This window comes from Lissotriton vulgaris, chromosome 2_1 (genome assembly GCF_964263255.1).
Source record: "Lissotriton vulgaris chromosome 2_1, aLisVul1.2, whole genome shotgun sequence".
NCBI classification, from domain to species: domain Eukaryota; kingdom Metazoa; phylum Chordata; class Amphibia; order Caudata; family Salamandridae; genus Lissotriton; species Lissotriton vulgaris.
The window spans coordinates 1,447,946,033-1,447,968,248 of record NC_141687.1 but is presented as its reverse complement, the minus strand read 5'-3'; the positions used below and the strand labels follow the sequence as shown (position 1 = coordinate 1,447,968,248).

The 22,216-nt window shown below is 49.9% G+C and overlaps 1 protein-coding gene across 1 annotated transcript in view; it reads left to right on the top strand.

Annotated features, from left to right (window-relative positions):
• Nucleotides 1-22,216, top strand: part of RAB3GAP1 (RAB3 GTPase activating protein catalytic subunit 1) — a 465,696-nt gene that overhangs the window by 352,950 nt on the left and 90,530 nt on the right. The window contains exons 20-22 of the mRNA XM_086954315.1: nucleotides 9,389-9,485; nucleotides 9,571-9,674; nucleotides 9,763-9,878. Coding sequence (XP_086810441.1) covers nucleotides 9,389-9,485; nucleotides 9,571-9,674; nucleotides 9,763-9,878 — 317 coding nt within the window. The remainder of the gene's footprint in view (nucleotides 1-9,388; nucleotides 9,486-9,570; nucleotides 9,675-9,762; nucleotides 9,879-22,216) is intronic.

Genomic DNA, 22,216 nt, shown 5'->3' with positions numbered 1-22,216 from the left:
GGAGGTCCTCCATCAGGGTTCAGGTGGTAGGAGGCTGCTGCTTCCCTTTGAGGGGTCGCTCCATTTTTCTCTTCTGGAGGTTTGGGGCCGCCCTGCCACGGGGGACCCGGTGCTCCAACATGTTCTGCACCGCCAGCATCCGGCGCCACGTGATACGGTGTGTCTTTCCCTCCACCCTTCTACCAGGGGCCCTCTTTTGCAGAACACCTTCCCCTCCCTGCCACCACTGTTGCCTCCCCCGTCGCGGTTTGCCCGTTGGCTTCACTCCTGGGGGCGTAATGTGTTTGCTTCCACCAGTGCGGCTCTGTTGGCTCTTAACACTTTGTGTGTTTTAGCTAGGGCCACTTCCTGCTTGAGTCCCTTATGTCTGGCGCTTCTCAGGAGGGTGCCTGTGTGAATCTGCGGCACCAATTGTTGGATGGCCGGGAGCTGGCGGCGTATATTCTTCTGGATATCTCGGAGGTGCTTGGTCGTGCCATGGCTTCGTCGGTCGATCTTCGTAGACATGCCTGGCTCCGGGACAGTGTGTTCCCAGGGAATGTTTGAGAACGGCTGGTGGACCTCACCTTCGATGGCACTCTTCTGTTCCACGCCCCTGCGGACTCGGCCATTCAGAGGTTCTTGGCGGGGCTTCGGCCTCCTCCTCCTCCCCCCTCAGTGACCTGTGAGTTGATCTGGTTTTCGGAAGGTCTTCTTCCATTGGGGCGGGTCGCCCCAGTTGTGTGATCATGTGTCATTACTGTGGACTCTAGTCCTCCTTCGGACTATGGTGTTGTTGGTCTCTGGCCGGCCCTTTTTTGACTGTGTTTTTTGGCTTTTACTAAGCCGTGTTGGTCCTGAGACTGGGCCTTCTGTTATTCTTATTGGCTGATTGACAAGCCGTGTGCAGGTTCTCCGCATGTCTTTCTGTTGTCTGCTGCTGCAGAATGTTTTTTCTTAAGGGGGTTTCCCATGTTTTGGGACATGACATGCCCTATGTGGGGTGGTGGTATGTGCTGGGGAGGTGTGGTTGCTTTTCGAGCCTCTGCTCTCTGTAGCCTTAGGGTATGTTGCAGGTGTGATCCACTTGCTGATAGTTGTGGATTGGCTTGAGTTCCGCCCTGGGCTGTCTTCTCCGGGATCGCTGCGTTGTTGATCTGGCCTGCTGTCAGCTGCCTGGCTCTGCCTAGTTTGACTTCTTTTTGGTGCTGTGTGTGTCGACTCCTTCCTTGGGGACGTGTCCGGGCCCTTCTCGGCCTTCCTGGTCTCTGTCTTTGGCTGGCGTCTGGCTTGCCCTGAGTGCACCATTCTGTGGTGTTGTTAGCGTCTGGCCGTGCATGCCGGTGCCGTCCTACTGTTTTTATGCACCTTTGTGCCTTCTGGCACTTTGGCGGGACAGTCCTCCTTGCCTTGCCTGCTTCTCCCAGTGGGCCCCGCCTTCATTCTGCCTGTCCTTCCTAGGGGTTGGGCTGGTTCTTGAGTTGGAGGATGTTGGACGGTTCTTCCGGGGTGACGTTGGGTTACCCTGCCTGCTTCTGCCAGCCCTACTGTTGAGGGCGCTGTTCTGTCTAGGCTGTTGCCTTCTGGCTGTGTTAGGCTCGGCTGCCCTCTTCACTGGGCATGTTCCCAGTGAACGGGCTTGCCTTTGCTCTACCTCTTCTCCTTGGAGTCTCTAGGTTGTTCTTCTTCCTAGGAGCTCCTCTTCCTTCTTTGGGCCTTGGGGCTTCTTGGGAGGTTTTGATACCTTGAATGGTTGTGGGGCACTCTGGATGACTCTCTTCTTGTCTTCCCGCATTGCCTCTGGGGTTGGTGGTTTTCTGGATGCAGGGGTTCCCCTTGTCTGGGGAGGACATGGCTCTTTTGCCTGTCCGTTGGCCTCGTCCCTTGTGGGACCCCCCATTATATCCAGGATGGTGGGGTCCTCTTGCAGACCCTCCTTCCCCTTGGATATGGCTAGGGTATCTATTCTACGTTAAGGAATCTGAGGCTAGTAGTCTCTACAGATGTACGAGTTACTTACCTTCGGTAGCAATGTATCTGGTAGAGACGATTTTAGCCGCAGATTCCTTCACGGCCCGCCCTTCCTCCCCATTCTGCGAGGACCTTTGGCTTGGTCTTATGCATTCGCTTCCCTGTGGGTGGCCATGTCTTCAGTGAGTGCATTTTGTTGCTCTTTCTGACAGGATGTTCATCCTGTTTACTGTTTCCTTCCTCCCTTCTGGTGCATTGGAGGACAGGTTTATAGGTACTTCTGTGCCCTTGTGCTCTGGTTGCCTCAGGTTGGGGCCTACCTTCTACCCCACTTCCTCTTTCATTTCTAGGGGTTCTGGCCCCTTTGCTATCTCTAGGTTGGGGTCTTTTGGCCGGGCCTCTGCCCCTGTTCCTTATGGGGGATGTCACGTTTCAGTGAGGGGACTGTAGTGGAGTCTTGTCCTGCCTTGTTTGTCCCGGACTGTTTCACCTTCATTGTTGTTGGTTGGGGTCGTAGTCCTGCTGCATGTTATCATGATCTTTTTTCGTATACTTTTTGTCTCCGGGGGGGCTATCTCCGTACTGGGGATTGCTGTTCAGGGCTGTGTTCTGTTCTTTCTTCTTTCCCTGCCTTTGGGTGCTGCAGTGTCTGGCACTGCTCCTTATGGTATTGTTCCTTACAATCGCTTATTCTAATTTTTTTTGCTCTTTCGCACACTGTTCCTATACTCTCACAGTCTTGTCTGTTGGCTCCGCGTTGTGGTGCAGAAAAGTTCTCCGAAGAAAACTGACGTAGGCGCGCTGGGGTGGGACTTATGTGACCTCGCGGACGTGACATACGCAGACAACGCCAAGGCAGAGTCACATGATTTCGTCACCCCGGCGTGCAGGGATGCTGTGGAAAAAAAAAACACGGATCCAGTCTAACCCTGGGGATAATTCTATGTTAAGGAATCTGTGGCTAGAATCGTCTCTACCAAATACATCGTTACCGAAGGTAAGTAACTCGTACTTTATGTTCATGATTAACTGCTCATATATGTGATGGAGCAAGTGTGTGTCTAGAAATGGACTGCACCAAAGGTACATAAGCCTACGATATGAAATAAGAAACTTGAGGAAAAAGTTATCACATTATGCGAGGAGGTCATAATGAAAGAAATTGAGGACTCAGATTGGCTGGCTCCTATAAAGCTTGCCAGAAAAGCCAATCAAAAGCTTTGAATGGGTATGAATCTGCTTCATCTCAGTCACAGTCTTTGGAAGTACCGGAATCAGTTGACCAAATCAACAAATGCTAGCCGCATCTAAATGTACACCTATTTTTATTATATTCCTACGTCTTCTACTTGCCACCAGATTGTATGTCATGAAGATTTGTTCCCTCTGACTTCTTAAATATTACCAGAACAGACATTTAGATTCTGACGCATGCCTTTGGATTTGGGATCAGGTGTGTTCCAAAGGTCAATGTAACACATTTTCAGGACAAAATATTTTGGGGTGTGGGCAAAAACTGAAAACATGATTTGTTGTTGGTAAAACTGATGATATTGGAAGAAAGCAAAACTGTGAATGCCTGTTTCTCCATAGAAGAAGTCCTCATTTGTGTTTCATTTTTTAGAAGAACGTGTTCACAGGGTCAAAGTCTGCATCCTTTATTCCCCCCAAACCCAGACTCCCAAATATTTTTATTTTGTTTTTTCAAAACATATAAGCATGGCAGTGAGACAACCAGACAGAACGTATTCAAGTAATATGTAGTGTCCCAGTAGGACACATGACCGTGATAGACACCTTTTCTTTAAAACAAAATAAGTAAAATGGCATGACCGTGTATCATCATTGAGACAAATTAGTGGCAGTGTCATTATCACCAGCGAGTCCAGAATAATCCATCCATCCCCCTTATATTTTTGGGAATTTATGAAGCAGCTCCAGCACTTGTATGTCACCCTTTCCACAGCCATATCTCTCCTCCATTCCGTGAGGTTTGGTGTTACGGGAGACTCCCACTTCTGGTCAGATACCGTTTAGCAACCACCAATCCCAAATTGCATAACAATAATTTCATACGTGGTAGGTCAACATTACTAGGTATATCTAATAGGATCTATTTGGGGTCATCAGGGATTTGGTATTCTAGGAAATCACTCCACTCTCTCCTTATTTGTCCCCTTAATCTCTGTATGCTGGGGCATAACAACAAGGTGTGAATGAAGTCCCCCCTGTCCCTCCCACACTGAAGATATTCGGAGGAAGGTGCTCTGCCCATTTTATAGAGGCGGGCCATGTCTTAATATATCCTGTAAAGGATTTTTAGTTGTATGAGGGGTAGCCAGGACTTGATTGCCACTTCTCTGGGGAACATTACTGCTGCCTCCCAGTCAATGCTGCATCCTCTAATTTTTATTCATGAAGAAAAGATGTAGTGTTCCTAGTTTTGATCCCATTGATTGAGATTGTACTGGACACCAGTCACATTAGCCCTCCTGCCGGTAATATTGCCTATTTAGGTGTGTGTTCCTGTTATCTGATAGAGACTACTAGCCGCAGATTCCTTCACGTAGAATTATCCCCAGGCGTGAGACTGGATCCGGAAAACTTTTTGCCACAGCATCCCTGCGTGCCGGGGGCGGGACGACATCACGCGACTCCGCCCAGGCGTCGTCCACTCACGTGACTTCAGCGAGGTCACATAAGCCCCGCCCCAGCGCGCCTACATCAGTTTTTTCCTTTTCCGCGTGCTATTCTGATCCGTTCCTTGCTACGGGCTTGTTTCTGGCCCTTTTTTCTCCATTTCTTTTGGTGTAACAGTGTGCGAATGCCTTCGGGCTTCAAACCTTGTACGTTTTGTGGGCGTCTTATGTCGGCGACGGACCCGCACCTCATTTGTATGTGGTGTTTGGGGGAGGATCACGGCACCACTGACTGCGATGTCTGTCAAAAGTGGAAGTTGCGGCAGGAGCGCCTCATGAAACCTCTCTGCGCGTCTCTCCAGGTCGATGTCCTCCCTTGGTCTGCTTCGGCGGATGGCTTCAGGTTCGCCTGTGGTCGTCGCCCTCTCCGATATCACGTGAGCATCGCTCCCCGGTGGGTAAGTGTTGCAGTTTGTCCCCGAGGGCTGGTTTCTGGCCTGCTGCGGACGTGGACTCTCCGATGGTAATGCGGCCCCGCGTGTCATCCGGCCCCGCGTGTCATCCTATCCACCGTTTCCCGGTGTTGGGGCGTCGACAGTCCAAATGGATAAATAATCGGCGGCTTTGCAGGCCCCGCTGGCGTCTCCCCCTCCTGGGGTGTCGGCGGACCCCTCGCCTTGTGCTGGGCCTTCCGCAGCGCCGCCCGTGTCTCCGGCACCGACTGGTTCAGATCCAGGCTTGGAAGATGTGGTGCTGTTGGGGTGCGGCTCCTCTGGGGCACCTCCTTCAGGCCACTGCGTCTCTGCCTTGCCGCAAACTCCTGCGGGAGTCCCTGTGGTGTCGCGAGAGGTCGCCGGGGCTCTGGTCGCATCCCCGAGACCCTCTCAGTCCTTTGACAAGGTGTTCCTGTCTAAGGCCAAGGTGACGCCGCTACGGCGCCGGCGGCAGCTGGACCGTGCGAAGCCACAAGGGTCCGTGAACCCTCCTCGTCCTGCTTCGGGTCGAGGCCAGGTGAGGACCCCTCGCCCCTCTCCGGGCCCCTCTCGTTCCTTCCCAGAGGCGGCTGCCTCGACGGGCGAGTCGGAGGTGGAATCGTCCCTGGCACCGCCTCATGGGTTGCCAAGCGATCTGCGCCTCATTCTGGGCCGCGACTGGCAGAGGTCTTCTTGTCACTCCCCAGGCCCGTCTTGTTCCCCCATGCGGGTGGCTACCTCGGTAGAGGTCAGGTCGGCGCCGCCCCGGGCCGATTCGATTCCAGCCCCACTCCGGTCCCCGCTCTGGTCTCTGGTGCGGGTGACTTGGAGGAACCTTGTCCGGCGACGCCGGATGGTGCGACAAACTGCCTCAGGCAGCGTACTCTACGGCCTCCGCGCAGGGATCGTACCGTGGATTCGTCTTCTGACGCTCCTTCCTCTCCGGAGCTAGGCTGTTTATTGGTGTCCTCCTCACCGGAGACTGGGCGCAGTGTGTGTCGCAGTGTGTGTGCGTTGGAAGAGTGGCAGGTCCTTCATTCTTCGGCTCCTTCTGGCCCTTGCCCTTGCCTGTCCCGCTTTTCCTTGGGGACGGCTGCCTTAGTTTGCAGCCGTCGCCCATGGAGGAGCTGCTTTCCTTGCCGTGGGGCCCTACGGAGGCGGCGTCCACAGCTGTGGGCATCCTGCGCATGGGTGACCCGGTGGCTCGCTTTCCGGCAGACCATCTATTGGAGGTCCTCCACCAGGGCTCTGGTGGGAGAGAAATCTTACTTCCCTTTGAAGGTTCCCTTCTTTCTTCCATTGACGGGGGCTTGGAGGCGTCCTGCCTCAGGGGACCCAGTGCCTCAACATCTTCTGCACTGGCATCTTCTGGCGCTGCATGACCCGGCGTGCTTTTCCCTCCACCCCTCTGCCTCTAGTCCTGTTTTGCGGACTGTTTTTCCCTCCCTGCCACCGCTGTTGACTCTGCCATACCGAGAGGCCCGCTGGTTGGATTCTTAGGGACGCAACATGTTTGCCTCGAGCAGCGTTGCCCTGCGGTCCCTGAACATCTTGTGTGTGCTGGCTCGGGCCTCGTCCTGTTTGTGGGACTCTGCTGAGTCTCTGGGATCCGCAGCGTCCCAGGAGGGTGGTCAAGTGCAGGGGCGTAACACAGGCCCCCGCAGCCCACACGGTGCAGGGGGTCCGAAGCTCCAGGGGGCCCCCTCGGCACTGCAGTCTGTCCGGAGAGCTCCTAATTGAGCCCGGAGGGGCCCCACTACATACCTTGCAGGGAGGCCCCCTCAATTTTTGTTACGCCAGTGGTCAAGTGGACTTGAGGCATCATGCGTTGGATGACCGGGAGCTTGCTGCGTTTATTCCCCGCTCTGGACATCTCAGAGGTGCTGGCTTCCTCGGTCGCTCTACGTCGCCATGCCTGGCTTCGGGATGGAGTATTCCCTGAGAATATTTGGGAGTGACTCATTGACCATCGGTTGGATGGCAGCCTGTTGTTCCTTGCCCCGGCCGACTCCGCCATCCAGAGGCTCCGGCAGGGCTCCGTCCTCCTCCACCTTATCCTCATCCTCCTTCATCCCCTCCTCAGTGACTCCTGAGTCGTGTTGATTCTGGGCCTTCTTAGGCCAGTTGTTCTGGCTGTGGAGAGTGTTTTCCGGCCATTATCGTCCTTCCTTGGGACTTTGGCATTGTTGGCTGCTGGACGGCCCTTTTGTTGATTATGTGATGTGTTTGAATTGTTGCTCAGATGTGGCCCTGAGATTAGGCCTTCTGCTTGCTTGGGCTGCTTGTCAAGCCTTCACTGGGGTGTTCTTTTCCCCGTGGCTCTTTTGTTTGTTCCTCTATTTTGGGACTTATCGTACCCTAGGTGGGGTAGTGGTAGCTGTCATATGGCTTGCGCTCTGCTAGGGGGTTCTGGCCGCCTTCGGGTGCCTGTACTCCATGGTGTTCATGTGGGTTGCTTTTGCTTCCTGAGGTCGTGTGCGCGGCCACTCGTGGTGGTGTGCCCGGGCATCTCCTCCTCTCCCTACTCCTGCCCGAGGTCTGGGATGATCCTGTGTTCTCCCTTGCCGGGTGCTGCCTCCTCAGCCTCGGGCTGTTCTTCTTGCGGCTTTGACTGCCGGCGATGTTCTGGCTGGCAGGTTGCTCTCCATCTGGAGTGGGATTGCCTTCTTTTCCCTCGTTTCCTTGGGTCCTCTAGGCTTCGTCCTCTGCTCTTCTAGTCTTGCCATGGGGCGGCAGCTGGTTTGCCTTGTGGGGGAGTGTGTGCTTCGGCCACTCCGACCTTGCCATTGGTTTCTCTGCTGTGAGGATGCGGGCCTCTTCAGCCTTCTTCTTCTCCCTCCTACATCCTCTTTGCGTTGGTGGGGTTCTACTTGTGGGGGTTCCCCTTGCCTGGCAGGGACGAGGTTCTTTCTGGTCCACAGATCTGGTCCACTGTGGGGCCCTCTGTTCTCTATTGGCTGGTATTGGATGTACGAGTTAAGTACATCTTCGGTAACGATGTATCTGGTAGAGTCGATTCTAGCCGCAGATTCCTTCACGGCCCGCCCTTCCTCCCCTATTCTGCGAGGACCCTTGGGTTGGTCTTCGCTACTCGCCTCCCGGTGGGGGCTGTGTCTCCTGTGAGAGCCTTCTTGTTCTTGACGGGTGACTCCGTTTGAGGGCGGTTTATTCCTCCATGGTTCTTTGGAGGATGGGATTCTGGTGCTCCGGTGCCCTGCTGCTCTAGCTACTCCGGGGTTTGGGGGGATTGCTTTCTATCCCGGTCTTCCCCTCTCTTCCTTCCATTGCTATCCTCTGATTAAGGGTCATCTGGTCATGTTCTGCCCTTGCCCCTTGTGGGTTGTTGCCCTTCTGTTGGAGTGGCTTGGATGTTTGTTGTCCTGGTCAATGTTGGGACTGGTCCCCTTCCTTGCTTAGGTTAGGGGTGGTGGGTTTCCTACGTGTACTATGTCCTTACAGATGTTCCTTGCCTCCGGGGCACAGAGGTGAGAGGTTGTCTATGTGCTGGCAGAGTGTTGGCGCAGGGCTCTGCTTCTTCTTCTTTCACTGCCTTGAGTTCTGCGGTGTGACACTACTGTGTTGGTGATGTTAGTCACTGTTTCTTTCCAAATGTTCTGCTTTTTGCACACTGTTCACATGCTTCCACAGTTTTTTTTGTCTGGGTTCCACGTTGTGGTGCGGAATGGTTCTCCGAAGACAACTGACGTAGACGCGCTGGGGTGGGTCTTATGTGACCTCACTGACGTCACGTGCGAGGACGACGCCTGGGCGGAGTCTCATGATGTCGTCCCAGCGTGCAGGGATGCTGTGGCAAAAATTTTCCGGATGCAGTCTCACGCCTAGGGATAATTCTACGTGAAGGAATCTGCGGCTAGAATCGTCTCTACCAGATACATCGTTACCAAAGGTAAGTAACTCGTACTTTAATTCCTTCCTGAAGAAGTCTTTACAAAAATCAAGTCTTATGCCATTCTCAGGTACCTCTACCTTCTCTAATGAAACAAAGACATGTCATGAATCAATGTCCTTTCGTCCATGCATTGCTTCCAGTCCCAGTACTCTTCATCCACTCCTGTTCCTCTTGAGGGATTTTTCTGTTGTTTTGACTGTGTCTCTAACCAGTAGATCGAAAACTTACCAACCATACAATGTGTAGAACAGCAACAGATATACAATGCTTTGTTTACATGATAAAAGTACACTAAATGTTGTATCAGAATCCCATATGCTCTGTAAAGTTCTACTTGTGTTCCCTTTGTGAAGTAAACTGCTTTGGTATATGGTACCATAATTTCAATAAGTTTGTAAACCTTTTTTACATTTTAGGTTCTCCATTATCTTGCCGTTCAAAAGCCAGCTGACCTCACAAGGCACCTTTTGCCTTGTGTCATCCATGCTGCTGTCCTCAAGGTGAAAGAAGAAGGTAAATACCACCCACTGTCTTTTTTTGTATGCATTGGTAGGTTTATGATTACAATTTTGCACAAGTGTTTTTTTTATATTTTCAGAAATGGCTGAACAAATCCCTTCAGTTGTGAAGATAATTACACAAATAATTGTACATGCCAGTAAGGTTCTTCGCTACGCAAATCCAGAAGACAAAAAAATGGAAGTAAGCCATATTCAAGAGCAAACAACTTTTTCAAAGCAGTGCATCCATTCATAGTTTTGCTTATTTTATTTTTTTGTGTTTTCCGCAGGATATCATAAATCAGATTATGAGCGTTGAAGCTACAATTGCAACAGCAAGGTCACTTAAGGCCAAATTTTCAGTTGATGCATGTGAAGATCCAGATGACAAGGAAGAGCTAGAAAGGTGATTGTTACAGAGTTCCTTTTTTCTTAGTATTTCATATTTTCTCAATGGTTATATGTTAGATCGCAAAGGTTGTTATTGAAAAAGTGCCTTATATTTTGAAAGGATATTGATATTCATTTGTGTGTGGCAGTACATCTTGCTCAACTAAAGTGGTGTGTATTCACGCAACCAGGATTGTGCCAAGAAGCAGTTTTTAATTTATTGTATTTCATTCCGTAATTTGTGGCACGGAGCTCACTTTCGTGTAGTATTTTTAAGCACAATCATTAACAAAAGTTTATGCAACATATCTAGCCAGACTGTGTTAGAATATCAAAAGGTGCTCATTAAGCGCTACGTAAAAGAATGTAAGATGGTATTAAGTCAAGAGAAGATGGTCTCTTAAAATTGATCAAATTTGTGCCCCTCAAATGTTCCAGTTTAGTGGTTAAGTAAGGCTGATCCAGTTTTACTGTGCTATGTAAAGTGGCCTGGTATATTTATTTTTAAGGTCTCCCATTATTATTTTGAAATCAAACTATTTGAATTATCTTCCTTCTACGTCTGCACTATACAAATCCAAAGCTTATCAGTGTTCATTTTTGTTCAATCTTTTTGCAGTGTTTATAGCTTTCTATCTAAGTGAAAATAAAGTAAATACCGTTTTTAGAGCATTGGGGTGGGAGTTGGGGGGTTAACTCATCCATTCAAGTAAACTAAAAATGATGTTTTAAGTTTGCATTTCAGTATTAACTTTTAAGCAGGTTTTATTGATTTATTTAAAGGAGAGGTTACCTCTCTACTAGTTTGCCTTTAAACCCTGATTGCGCTAATGAGATGAACAAAATCAAAATGTTGCTTTTATTCACAACTTTTCCTGAAATGCAGATCAGATTTGCATGTAGCAAATACACAAACATATATGGCATTGTAGAAGCTTAACATTGTTATTGCTTAAAGTTCATGAGCCCCATGTAGTAAAAATATTTGTCAAATACTTATCAGACTTGAAATATAGTTTTCCATAAAAAGGGTTTGTTATTTGGTTTTTCTAATAAGAACTGGTTTTGTGGAGGTCCTAGCCAGCTGTCAACCAAGACACGTGCTATATCTATAACTCCACAAATGACTCTGTTGAATGGGGTTGTGAGAAGTCAGGCACCAGCTAGATGAACAGTGTCATGGATCCTGCACACAGTGGAGTCACTGAGGGTGTGGTTTCTCTTTAAAGTTAGTGATCTTCGAGATTAGGAACCAGGACCTCCTGTGATCTGGTGACTGTGGTCAGTGACATTTGTTGTAGATTGACTAACACTGGGCCAGTGGATGTGGCAAAACAGAAAAGGTGAAGGAGGCTTTATTTCAGCCTCTGCTTGAAATCCCAGGGCAGGCAGCAGGTGGTTTCCATCATGGGAGCCAGCAGACACCACCTTCCTTTTTAGGTCAAGTTTAGGCTGCGCTTGCACTGTCTACAAAACATTTAGTAATCGGTCTTTGGGCTTTGAGCACGCCTATGTATTGCCATTTGTGCTTTGTTGTGCTTGTCTTAAATGCTTTCTTTTTATTGGTGCATTTTTGGAAATGTCCCTCCTTTGTGTGTTTAGTTCCCTCTTCTACGATTTCAATAAGAGAACATTTTTGTTGGCCATCACACTATGTTGAAGTGCCTTCACGCTTACTCCTGTTACAGTGTGTGATGGCCCCGTCTCCCTCCTACCGTCTGGTGTCAGGTTTATACCAGCACTGAATTCTTTGAAAACGTTGAGAAACATACAAGTCCTTCACAGCACCACAGACTCCTTAGCGCACTCACCGACCATTCTCTTTTTTAGCAACAAGGTCTGCATTGTATGCATTTCAAACCGCTTCCGATATAAGTTTAGCCTGAAGGAAACGGTTACCCTTTTAATGGAACAGGTTTGAATGGCCCCTTCGCCCTCCTCCCGTTTGGAGTGTGGACATTTTGCTGAAAGCTTCACTGGGAGCTGAAGGAAACCGTGTCTTTTAAAAAGTTTATCTGCTTATATATTTTTCCTATACAGCGTAAAACTTTTTAGTTGGGAGTGGGGGCGCATTTTTCCTGTGACTACTCCTTTTATTTCTTACAGGAAATACTGTCTGACCTCAATTAACCTTTTAGGTGGGTGTGATGGCCGCATTCCGTCTGCTGCCACCACCCACAGGTTTCCATGACGCTCTCTCTAGTGACAGATCTCAGAGTGGAGTCCGTGGAAGGCTCGTGTCAGGGATAAGCACAGAGGAAATGCCTAAAATGAGAGCCCAGTCATTGAAACAAAGTTTGCAGCTGGGGAATCTCGGGTTGGCCCGTCTCAATCTCTAGGGAGCAGAGTCTTGGACATCAAGCCTCCGTGTTTAGAGTGTGGAGGGGCACTGAAGCAGCCGCGGTCATAAAGGTCAGTATGGTTAGGGGTGTGAAGGACATTTAAATAGTTCACAGCACAAAATATATGACCTGTTGGTCCTTACAGTACGGATTTTTACTCAACTCATCGACCTTCAAAGGATTAAGCCTGAGTCAGTTCTGCAGCACTGCAGACTTTAGGCTGTAAAGTCTACTCAGTTTTTACCCTATTTAAAGGATGGAGTGCTGAGTTCACCTTGCTCGCATCCAAACTATAGCGTGCGGATCACTTCGGATGGCTGCTGTTAACTTATTGAGCGAGCTGGCAATTTGTTTACCCTTGACTATGGAAATATCAATATTTACTGAATTTATTTTTGCCGTTTTATGTAGCGCAAATGATTCGTAATTGCATCAGAGCACTTTAAAAGAGAACCAGAAGGAGCATATGGATAAATCATCAGAAAAGAAACAAGAAAACTCATAGAACCAGAAGTGTAAATTAGGTGAGAAAGGCCAGGAAGATTGTATCTTGACAGATTGGATAAGCCAAAAAGGGCATGTAAAGAAAGTGGTCATAACTTGGTCTAAAGTTTCTATCAGTTACTTCTCGAATACTTTTCCTGCTTTGTGTTCAGTTCAGCAAGCCGCAGGAGGTTTCTTCTTTTCACTTTGGGCTGGGCCGAACACTAATGCTTCACTTAGAGGGCCAGCCGAACTCTTGGTTTTGGCACTCCTCTTGGCTAGGCATTGGGTGAAGCTTAACACCTTAATGGCATTACCATTGAGGAAACACAGCCATATAGCTTGTCACTAAAGCTAAACGTTGCTTTGGAGGCAAGTTTTCGAGTTTTTCAAGCTCTGTGTGTAAGATCTATGCATACTCTGCAAGAAGGTCAGGCATTGTTTTCTATAGGAGTAATTAAAGTAATAAGTATTTAGATTGCAGTTACTGATACATCTTTATTACTACTAAAAGAAATACATGTATGCCAAACCTTTTGCAAGCAGCTCCTTGATGCCGGTTCATAATTATTTGGTTACATTACAGGATTTATAACTTCTGATCTGCAGGTCACACAAGGATGTCTTCAGCAAAGGCAGTACCCCACTGAGCTGTTTATATATTATGCAAATGTGTGAACTGTATGTTACACATGTTCTTTGTACAAGCACATTAAACTTTTGTGCTATTTTATAAGTCCGATCTGTTACTAGAGTGCAAACATATTTCTCCACCAAGTGCACTAAACGCCAGAGCTACCGCTCAGTGATTATACCCTGGAAATTGCCAAGTCGACAAAAATCTCTGCAGCAGGTGCCTTGGCCCATAACATATTTTAGAATGCAGTCTCTTTGGGACTAATTTAGTAAATGAGAATAGATTATATATCACATTTGTCCTGGTAGTCGTATTCTTTGGGGCAAATTATTAAAATAAATAATGTACACTTCGCCAATTTCTGCTCTTAACCCTTGAACTCCAGTTTATAGACTCCCAGAGTATGGTTTCCATTTCGTGCACTGGAAACTCTGGTCATGTGATTGGGGTCTTTAGGTGGAGCCGTGCAAGTGGAATGTCAGGCTACAGACAATGAACAGACAGAAGGAAGTTTTAGAGGGCAGAGTTTTGAGTGTTTAGAGATCTTCTGTGGGACTGTGAAAATATGTTTTGTGCCCTCTGACGTTTTGCTAAGTTCCAGCTTTTCGTCTTTAAACAATTTTCCCAGTCTGTCCTCTCTAAAGCAATTTTGTTTCCTGCCTTACAATGTCATTTTTATATTACAGTGAGATAATGATCACTCCCATAAAACCCAGCAACCTCGATCATTTATGCCGATTTAATTTCTCTGCAGGTTTACCATTTACAAAGCTTTTCTTTTCAAAACTATAGGTGTGTGTGGTCTGCTAATAAAACTGCCATCTTGAAACCACCAATATTCTCACCATCGAGAAACACTAAAGCAGGAAAAGGGCATGCATTTAAATAATTTTGCATAGGATTTAGACAATCATATTAAAAATGTCTTATATGTATTTAATCCACGTGTTGTGATATATAGCACATTTTTTGCATACAACATGCCAGATATTAAACCAGAAAAAAGGATTCAAATAGTTATAAAAATATAGATGCATATTTTCAAATTAGGCATTGGCAGTAGGCATCAAATACAGCCATATAGTGGAGAAATAAGGTATGTATCTAATTCACTAGAAGGTACGCATCTAATTGGCTAGATGTCAAACGTCAAAATTGCATTGGTGGGAGTGCACTTAGGAGGCGGGCTGGGAGTGAGGTCCATTTGGTGGTTTCCTTGCTCTTTCCTGGTGCTGCGATGCCCGGGGGAACTTGTCCTTGGAGCAGCAAATGATCTAACAGTGCAATGGGGTATTTGGGGCCTTTTGGCGCTCCTCAAAACAGAGAAATTCTGCGCCCTGACAAGTGAGCTTCTGGGGCTTGTGTAAGGAGAGGGCGTGATTTGTAAAAGTAGGGCGGAGTTTTTAGGATTAACTCCTTCGCTGCGGCGGCAATTCCGCCGCAGCGCTAGGGGGGAGGGGGCCCGCAGCACTCCCATGCTTGTGACGGAACCGCTCTGTCACGAGCCTCGGGCGCGCTGTGCTTGTGACGGAGCGGTTCCGTCACGGCCCTCCCCTTCTTTCTCTTTCTCACATGCTCTTTATACTCGCGATCAAGAGTTCATGCACCACTTCGTGCACTACCTACCTATCCCTCTCTATCTTCCTTTTTGTCATTTCTGTGCAGCTCTCCTCCTTATCTATTCGCCATGTCACGTAGTTCCACTACACAAATACACTTCACGCCACACAATTCTACAACTAATAATTCCAATTCAATCCACATCATTCTACTCCAAACCACATTCTCCACTCCAAACCAAAACACATAGTAAAAGACATTGACATTTACAATGCCAATAGCTCTAACTCTTGCAAATGTGAGAACTGTTGCATTGCAAATGCTTGTTCTAATTTTGGTAGCTATGGAGGGGTAGTACAAGTCTCCCGTATGCCGGACAGAGGACTGTCTGTAAGTGTATCAAGAAGAGTAGGTGTTAATGACTGCTCTATTCAACTGCTTGAGGATCTGGCCCAGAATGAAAAATAAAAATGGGCAAAGAAGAAAGATTACCAACTAGTCACCCATATTTGGATCTGATGTAGTAGTTCAGCACTGCCTTTTTAGGGCTCGGCCTCCGTCACCACGAAGTGGGGCGGAGGTTCGAGCTCTATTGTTATAAAAAAAAAAAAGGTTTCTTTAGGGCTCTGGCCAGAAACATTCCAAACATTCCTTAGTGCCCGTGGCTGTTTTATGGCATCTGCATAGTGATTCGTCTTCGCTGTGCTGTCTTTGTAGTAGCCTTGACGCGATAGGCTTTATGTGATTTGCGTCCGCCACTGTGGGCATTTTCTCTGCGGTTTCGCGCACGGGCGTCCATAAATAAAAATTAGGAGCTGTCCGGGTGCCTCGTTAAGTGAATGCAGACGGCCAGGGCGCGTTCACTATTCAGCAGCCCTCCGTGCGCTGGCTCGCTCTGCACTGCAGCCTCAGCCTCACCTCTGCTCTGCTGCCAGACACTCAGTGCTGCTAGCTCAGTGGGTTAGGCGCTGGTAGCAGAGGTCTATCACTTAACTTTCCATTCTTCTTTTGAGTTTGAATTGGAATACGGCAATACAATTTGTGTGTTTGCATGTGTCTGCTTTAAAAATTGTAACTATAATTAAATGTTGTCACCTGTAAAATCAATATAGAATATTAGTAAACTTTTTGGTTTTTCCAGGCTATGCCTCCAGGCTCATCAGCACAAGGCTGCATTCATACATCCTTTCCATTGCTTGTTACCTCATTAAGAATGCGGAAGTCGTCTGCTGTGAGTGTGTTTACGTCTGTCTTTGTTGCTCGTGGGACATGAGGCATGCAGAGTGGCGGTGAGTGCAGAGTGGCGGTGAGTGCAGAGTGGCGGTGAGTGCAGAGTGGCGGTGAGTGCAGAGTGGCGGTGAGTGCAGAGTGGCGGTGAGTGCAGAGTGGCGGTGAGTGCAGAGTGGCGGTGAGTGCAGAGTGGCGGTGAGTGCAGAGTGAATGCAGAGTGGCGGTGAGTGCAGAGTGGCAATGACTGCAGAGTGGCAATGACTGCAGAGTGGCGGTGACTGCAGAGTGGCGGTGACTGCAGAGTGGCGGTGACTGCAGAGTGGCGGTGACTGCAGAGTGGCGGTGACTGCAGAGTGAATGCAGAGTGGCTGTGAGTGCAGAGTGGCAATGACTGCAGAGTGGCAATGACTGCAGAGTGGCGGTGACTGCAGAGTGGCGGTGACTGCAGAGTGGCGGTGACTGCAGAGTGGCGGTGACTGCAGAGTGGCGGTGTGTGCAGAGTGGCGGTGTGTGCAGAGTGGCGGTGTGTGCAGAGTGGCGGTGTGTGCAGAGTGGCGGTGTGTGCAGAGTGGCGGTGTGTGCAGAGTGGCGGTGTGTGCAGAGTGGCGGTGAGTGGAGAGTGGCGGTGAGTGCAGAGTGGCGGTGAGTGCAGAGTGGCGGTGAGTGCAGAGTGGCGGTGAGTGCAGAGTGGCGGTGAGTGCAGAGTGGCGGTGAGTGCAGAGTGGCGGTGAGTGGAGGTGAGTGGAGAGTGGCGGTGAGTGGAGAGTGGCGGTAAGTGGAGTGGCGGTGAGTGGAGAGTGGCGGTGAGTGGAGTGGCGGTGAGTGGAGAGTGGCGGTGAGTGGAGAGTGGCGGTGAGTGGAGAGTGGCGGTGAGTGGAGAGTGGCGGTGAGTGGAGAGTGGCGGTGAGTGCAGAGTGGCGTTGTGTGCAGAGTGGCGTTGTGTGCAGAGTGGCGTTGTGTGCAGAGTGGCGTTGTGTGCAGAGTGGCGTTGTGTGCAGAGTGGCGTTGTGTGCAGAGTGGCGTTGTGTGCAGAGTGGCGTTGTGTGCAGAGTGGCGTTGTGTGCAGAGTGGCGTTGTGTGCAGAGTGGCGTTGTGTGCAGAGTGGCGTTGTGTGCAGAGTGGCGGTGTGTGCAGAATGCAGAGTGGCGGCGAGTGCAGAATGCAGAGTGGCGGTGAGTGCAGAGTGGCGGTGAGTGCAGAATGCAGAGTGGCGGTGAGTGCAGAGTGGCGGTGAGTGCAGAGTGGCGGTGAGTGCAGAGTGGCGTGAGTGGAGAGTGGCGGTGAGTGGAGGTGAGTGGAGAGTGGCGGTGAGTGGAGAGTGGCGGTGAGTGGAGAGTGGCGGTGAGTGGAGTGGCGGTGAGTGGAGAGTGGCGGTGAGTGGAGTGGCGGTGAGTGGAGAGTGGCGGTGAGTGGAGAGTGGCGGTGAGTGGAGAGTGGCGGTGAGTGCAGAGTGGCGTTGTGTGCAGAGTGGCGTTGTGTGCAGAGTGGCGTTGTGTGCAGAGTGGCGTTGTGTGCAGAGTGGCGTTGTGTGCAGAGTGGCGGTGTGTGCAGAGTGGCGGTGTGTGCAGAATGCAGAGTGGCGGCGAGTGCAGAATGCAGAGTGGCGGTGAGTGCAGAGTGGCGGTGAGTGCAGAATGCAGAGTGGCGGTGAGTGCAGAGTGGCGGTGAGTGCAGAGTGGCGGTGAGTGCAGAGTGGCGGTGAGTGCAGAGTGGCGGTGAGTGCAGAGTGGCGGTGAGTGCAGAGTGGCGGTGAGTGCAGAGTGGCGGTGAGTGCAGAGTGGCGGTGAGTGCAGAGTGGCGGTGAGTGCAGAGTGGCGGTGTGTGCAGAGTGGCGGTGTGTGCAGAGTGGCGGTGTGTGCAGAGTGGCGGTGTGTGCAGAGTGGCGGTGTGTGCAGAGTGGCGGTGAGTGCAGGTGCAGAATAAACAGTGTGTGACTATGCAGGGTGACATTGGGAGTGTGCGGGTGAGCAGTGTGTGAATGTGTAGGGGCAGTGTGTGATCGTGCAGAAAACACCACACACACATACACCACACACACATAGCACACACACACACCATAGACCCATACACCACACACACACCACACACACATAAGGCACACAGAAACCACACACCTCAGTCTCTCAACACCACACACTCGTCACCACTCAACACAACACACTCACCACCACACTCACTCCCCAGGCTCACCCCCACAGACTCACCCCCACAGACTCACCGCCACACACTCACCAGTACACAGAATACAACACACAGAATACAACACACCCCCAGCCGTCAATGAATGCTTTCACCATGCACAAACACCAACAACCATCAGCCATCTGTGCACGCTTTTACCAAGCACACACCCACCAGCCGTCAGTGCACCCTTCCACCAGGCACACACACCTCCAGCCGGCAGTGCACTTTTCCACCAAGCAATCGCAGTATTTTACACTTTACTTTTAAACATATTCATATAAAACACAGCATGCCACCATTGGTAAAATTACAATCCAACCCACATAATTCCACTACACACCACATGCACACACTCCATAACACATGGCGAAAAGACATTGGCATTTACAATGCCATTAGCTCAAACTCAAATAAATCCGAGCCCGATTGCATTTCTAATGCTTGTTTAGCATTGTTAGAGGAATTCCAGGTGGACCTCACATAAAATTAGAAAACCAACCATTTTCATATATAATGACTTAGAGGCAAGCCCAAGATGAAAATTCACTCTCACTCAAACTAGTCTTCTCATGTTAAGCACAGTGTCATCCTGGTCTTGCATAGAAAAATTCATCTTCCGTTTGCAAAGACAATTGAGCTATTCACTGAAAGATTTACTCCACTGAAAAACAAAACAAATCCCCCAGAGGTTTGTATGGATGGAGTGGTCTAGCATCAGGCTCTGGAGCATCCCATCCTGGCCCACATTTGCAAAAGGACACAGCTGCACAATAAGGCACTTGATGTTAGGATTGATTCGCTAGGAAAAGCTTTGTGGAAAAAACAAAAAGGGTGCTAAGAGTTTTGCCCCTTTTATTACAAATCTGGACAGAGAACAGTGCCTGGAGTATGTAGGGATATACCAGAGGTATCAGAGATTGACTGATGCTAAGCCAGGCAATAGAAGAGATGGGTCTTGTCCATGTAGGTATTTATCACCACTGGCCACAGAAATAACATAAATTTACAGCAGCGGAGATGAAAGTGTAGGTCAGTGTTTTTTTTACTTCACCAATGTTTATTGATCTTTTATGTTTTTTAACACTGGTGAGTACAGCGTAACAGAGGATAAGGCAGATAGCTTTTGACAGTCACTTTACTGTATTGATAAAAAGAACAAAGCGCTATAGGATTCGGTTAGTTGAAAATTGGTGCAGAAAATAGCAGGCATAGTCCAAAATAAATTTTTGTCACAGACAGAGAGGAAGTATCTTTGCTCGGTTTGAGCTATTCTATGTGACCTGCTAGTGTGGAATGTGTCGTGTAGGAAGGGATGAATAGTACCCCCGTCAACTAGTAGGGGAGGCGAAAGGGTTGGGGAAAAATTCAGGGTAGAGTAGGCAATGAGGGAGGGGAGTGAGCAAAAGCTATGTGCATAGGTGGTATAAGAGAGATGCGGACTTTAAGGCACAGGGTAGGTCAGTGGTTCTTGACTATTGTTTTTTTTCTGAAACCATCTTTGAGTTTTAACAAATTGCAGTCGTTTTGGAGACAGTATCTGAAAGAAACAGTTAGTTGTAGATTCCTTACTTTAGAATTACCCCCAGGCGTCAGACTGGATACTGAATGTTTTTCATCAGCAGTACCCCTGTGCGTTGGAAGGTGGCGTCGGTCGACTCCGCATTCGTCATAGAGTTGTGGTCGCCAGGATGACGTCACGGTAGCTACATAGACGCCGCCCTCGCGTGCTGACATCAGTTCTTTCTATTTCCGCGCCAGCACGTGCAGATCCGGAGAGAGCGGTACCTCCAGTCAATTTATGACTGACTTTTTTCTCGACTTTTGTCCACTTCGTTTTTTGTCCATCAACTCCTGGTGCACGAGGGATGCCCAGCTTCAAGGCATCCGGTTCCTGTAACCAACTGATGTCGGTGACGGATCCGCACCGCTTGTGCCTCTACTGCCTGGAGTGCGACCATGACCTTAAGTCGTGCTCTGACTGCCGAACCATGACCCTGAAGTCTTTGCGGGAAAGGTTCCGAAAGCTACTCTAGGCCTGGCAGTCGGCTCTGCGTTGCTCGAGGTCCCAGTCGCGTGGGAGGTCAAGGGACCGACTGCGAAACATCATCGCTCCTCTTCCAAGTCTTCGCACTCTGGGTCAGGCAAGTCGAAGAATAAGAAGAAGTCGAAGAAGCATCGTCGCTCTTCTAATTCCCCGCGTCCGTCAGCCGACGTAACGAAGGGTGCGGGAGGTGCCCCTCCGGCATCTCAGTGTGCGAAGCCTACAGGGTCGACACCGGCCTTCCCGGGACCGGGGTCGACCCCTGCCAAGCTTTGTCGATTCTACACGTACTCGGTTGAGGGCCCTAGGCCTTCAACGCCGGTGGCTTCGCCTCGGCACCGCAGGGTCCCTTTGGATCCAGGCCTGGATCTGGATCTGCACCGGTCGACCACGTAACACCTCCACCTGTTCCGATTCCACCAGCACCACATCCGCAGCCGGCGCCGGCTAGACCCCCAGTGAGTGTCGACCCCGGCTTCTGCCGCGATGTTGACACGGAGCCGAACCGGCATCAACCAATGCCGGATCCGGCGCCGATGGGTACTTTTGTGCCTGTGTTCCATCCTGGCCCTTTTCAGCCAGATGCCAGAGGAGGGTGAGGTTGGCTGGGAGGGGTCTGGAGGCCCTTTAACCGACCGGTTGGATTATGATCCGAACTGGAGAGAGGAATACCTCACCAGACTTAGGTATGTTGTCTCCTACCGTGGCTACGGAAGAGGGAGCGTCATGCGGTGCAGAAAATAGCAGGCATAGTAAAAAAAAAAAAAAATTTTGTCACAGACAGAGGGGAAGTATCTTGGCTCGGTTTGACCCTCCAGATACTGGGCCTGATGGCCTCCTGCATCCTGCTGGTGGATCATGTTAGGTGGCATATGCGGGCTCGGCAGTGGGACCTGAAGTTCCAGTGGGCACAGCATCAGGGAAACCTGTACGATTGCGTCTAGATCTCAGAGGGCACTGCACGCCAACTGCAGTGGTGGCTCACGAACCAGGATTCGGTCAACAGCAGATCCCTCTCCTTTCCTCCACCAGAGTTCACAGTGGTGACAGACGCATCACTTCTGGGATGGGGCAGCCACATGGGGGAGGAAGAGATCAGAGGCCTCTGGTCTCCGGCGGAGTCCAGGTTCCATATCAACCTTCTGGAGCTTCGGGCGATTCATCTTGCACTCAAAGGATTCCTTTCCTCTGTCTGGGGAACATTAGTGCAGGTGTTCATGTACAACACCACCGCCATGTGGTACTGCAACAAACAGGGTGGGTGGGGTCGTGGACCCTATGTCAAGAGGCTCTCCGTCTCTGGACATATCTGGAACATCAGGTCATATCCCTGGTGGTTCAACACCTGGAAGATTCTCTGAACGTCAGGGTGGGCGGACGAACTCAGCCGCAGGTGCATGATGAATCACAAATGGCGTCTTCACTCGGAGGTGGCGCAAGGTCTCTTTCAACAGTGAGGAGAGCTTTGGTTAGATCTATTCGCCACTGAAGAGAATGTGCAATGTCAGCAATTCTGCGCGTTGGAATTCCCAAGGTAGCACTCCCTATGCGACGCTTTTTGTCGCGAGTGGAGTTGCGGTCTTCGATAAGTCTTTCCGCCTATACCACCTCTGCCCAGAGTGCTGAAGAAGATCAAGCGCAATCGGGCCCAAGTCATTCTTGTGGCTTCGGACTGGGCACGAAGAGTCTGGAATCCCGAGGTGCTCAACTTGACCATCGATCCTCTGATCCAACTGCCTCTTCAGGAGGATCTTCTGTCGCAGCAGCATGGGACGGTCCTCCACCCGAACCTGTCCAACCTCCACCTCCTTGCGTGGAGATTGAGCGGCGGCAGTTGACATCATTTGACCTGCCTCCCGAAGTCTGCAATGTTATCT